We start from the raw sequence: 1,263 nt of genomic DNA on the forward strand, positions 1-1,263 counted from the left end.
TTAGAGATATGACCATTAGTGATATATTGTCGTGTCAGATTACGCTTTTGGGATGAGTGGGTTCATGACATGGTATTAGAGTTCTAGATCCGAAAGGTCAAGAGTTCGATTCTTGATAAAACCAAAAAGTCCATTGTACACATCATATACTTAGACCATTGATTCTCTAGTACTACTCTCTTATAAAATCTGGTGCTAGGAGAACAAGACATTCAGCCAACCATTACAAACTCATTACATTCTTTGACAAAACAAATTAAATAAGAAAATGGGTTCTGTGAGCAGAATTGATTCGAAGCCTCATGCTGTGTGCATAGCATACCCAGCACAAGGCCACATAACTCCAATGCTGAAGCTAGCAAAGCTTCTTCACAACAAAGGCTTCCACATAACTTTTGTTAACACTGAATACAATCACAGACGTTTTCTCAGATCAAGAGGACCCGATTCGCTCAAAGGCCTTCCCTCGTTCCGATTCGAAACCATCCCAGACGGCCTTCCTCAGGACCCTGACGACCATGCTGACGTCACTCAGGACGTGCGTTCTCTGTGTGAGTCCACAAGAACGACTTGCTCTCCGCACTTCAAGAAGCTCATTTCCAAGCTCAATAGTGATGGCGGTGTTCCTCCTGTGACTTGCATTGTGTCTGATAGCATCATGAGTTTCAGTGCTGATGCTGCTGAAGAATTTGGCATCCCTTTGGTGATGTTTTGGACTGCAAGTGCTTGTGGATTTGTGTGCTATATGCACTATCATAAACTTGTTCAAAAAGGCTTAATACCATTCAAAGGTAAATTATTCATCATTTCATTTCTTTAACAGACTAACAGTATTTGGTTGAACTTTAAAAAAAAATAGTTTTTTTTTTCTATTTTATAAAAAAATAAAAATAATTTTATGTTTGGTATTTTATGTAAATTTTTTTTATATTTATCAATTATATTTAGACATAATAATATAAAAATATTTTTTTGTTTATTATTACGTGAAAAATATATTCTTTTAAGAAAAAAAAGATCTTTGAAAAAAAGGCGGAAAATATAACTTCTCAAGAGGTTTTTTTTTTGGAAAAGTACTGTTTTGGTCCCTAATGTTAAGGGCCAGAATCGAAACCGTCTCTCATGTAATTTTCGACTTAAAATCGTCCTTAATGTTGCATTTCATTTTAAAATCGTCCTTTTTAATAAAATTTTTTAATTTATTCTAAATTTACCCTTACTTTAACTTTAATAAAAAATATATAATTAAAAAAAAAGAAAACG

The 1,263-nt window shown here is 33.9% G+C and overlaps 1 protein-coding gene across 1 annotated transcript in view; it reads left to right on the forward strand.

Moving 5' to 3' along the window:
• Positions 1 to 268: 268 nt before the first annotated feature.
• LOC107495661 (7-deoxyloganetin glucosyltransferase-like) overlaps positions 269 to 1,263 on the forward strand; it is a 4,318-nt gene continuing 3,323 nt past the window's right edge. The window contains exon 1 of the mRNA XM_016116840.3: positions 269 to 791. Within this exon, the coding sequence (XP_015972326.1) occupies positions 269 to 791 (523 nt within the window). The remainder of the gene's footprint in view (positions 792 to 1,263) is intronic.

The sequence above is a fragment of the Arachis duranensis genome, chromosome 6 (assembly GCF_000817695.3).
Source record: "Arachis duranensis cultivar V14167 chromosome 6, aradu.V14167.gnm2.J7QH, whole genome shotgun sequence".
Taxonomy (NCBI): domain Eukaryota; kingdom Viridiplantae; phylum Streptophyta; class Magnoliopsida; order Fabales; family Fabaceae; genus Arachis; species Arachis duranensis.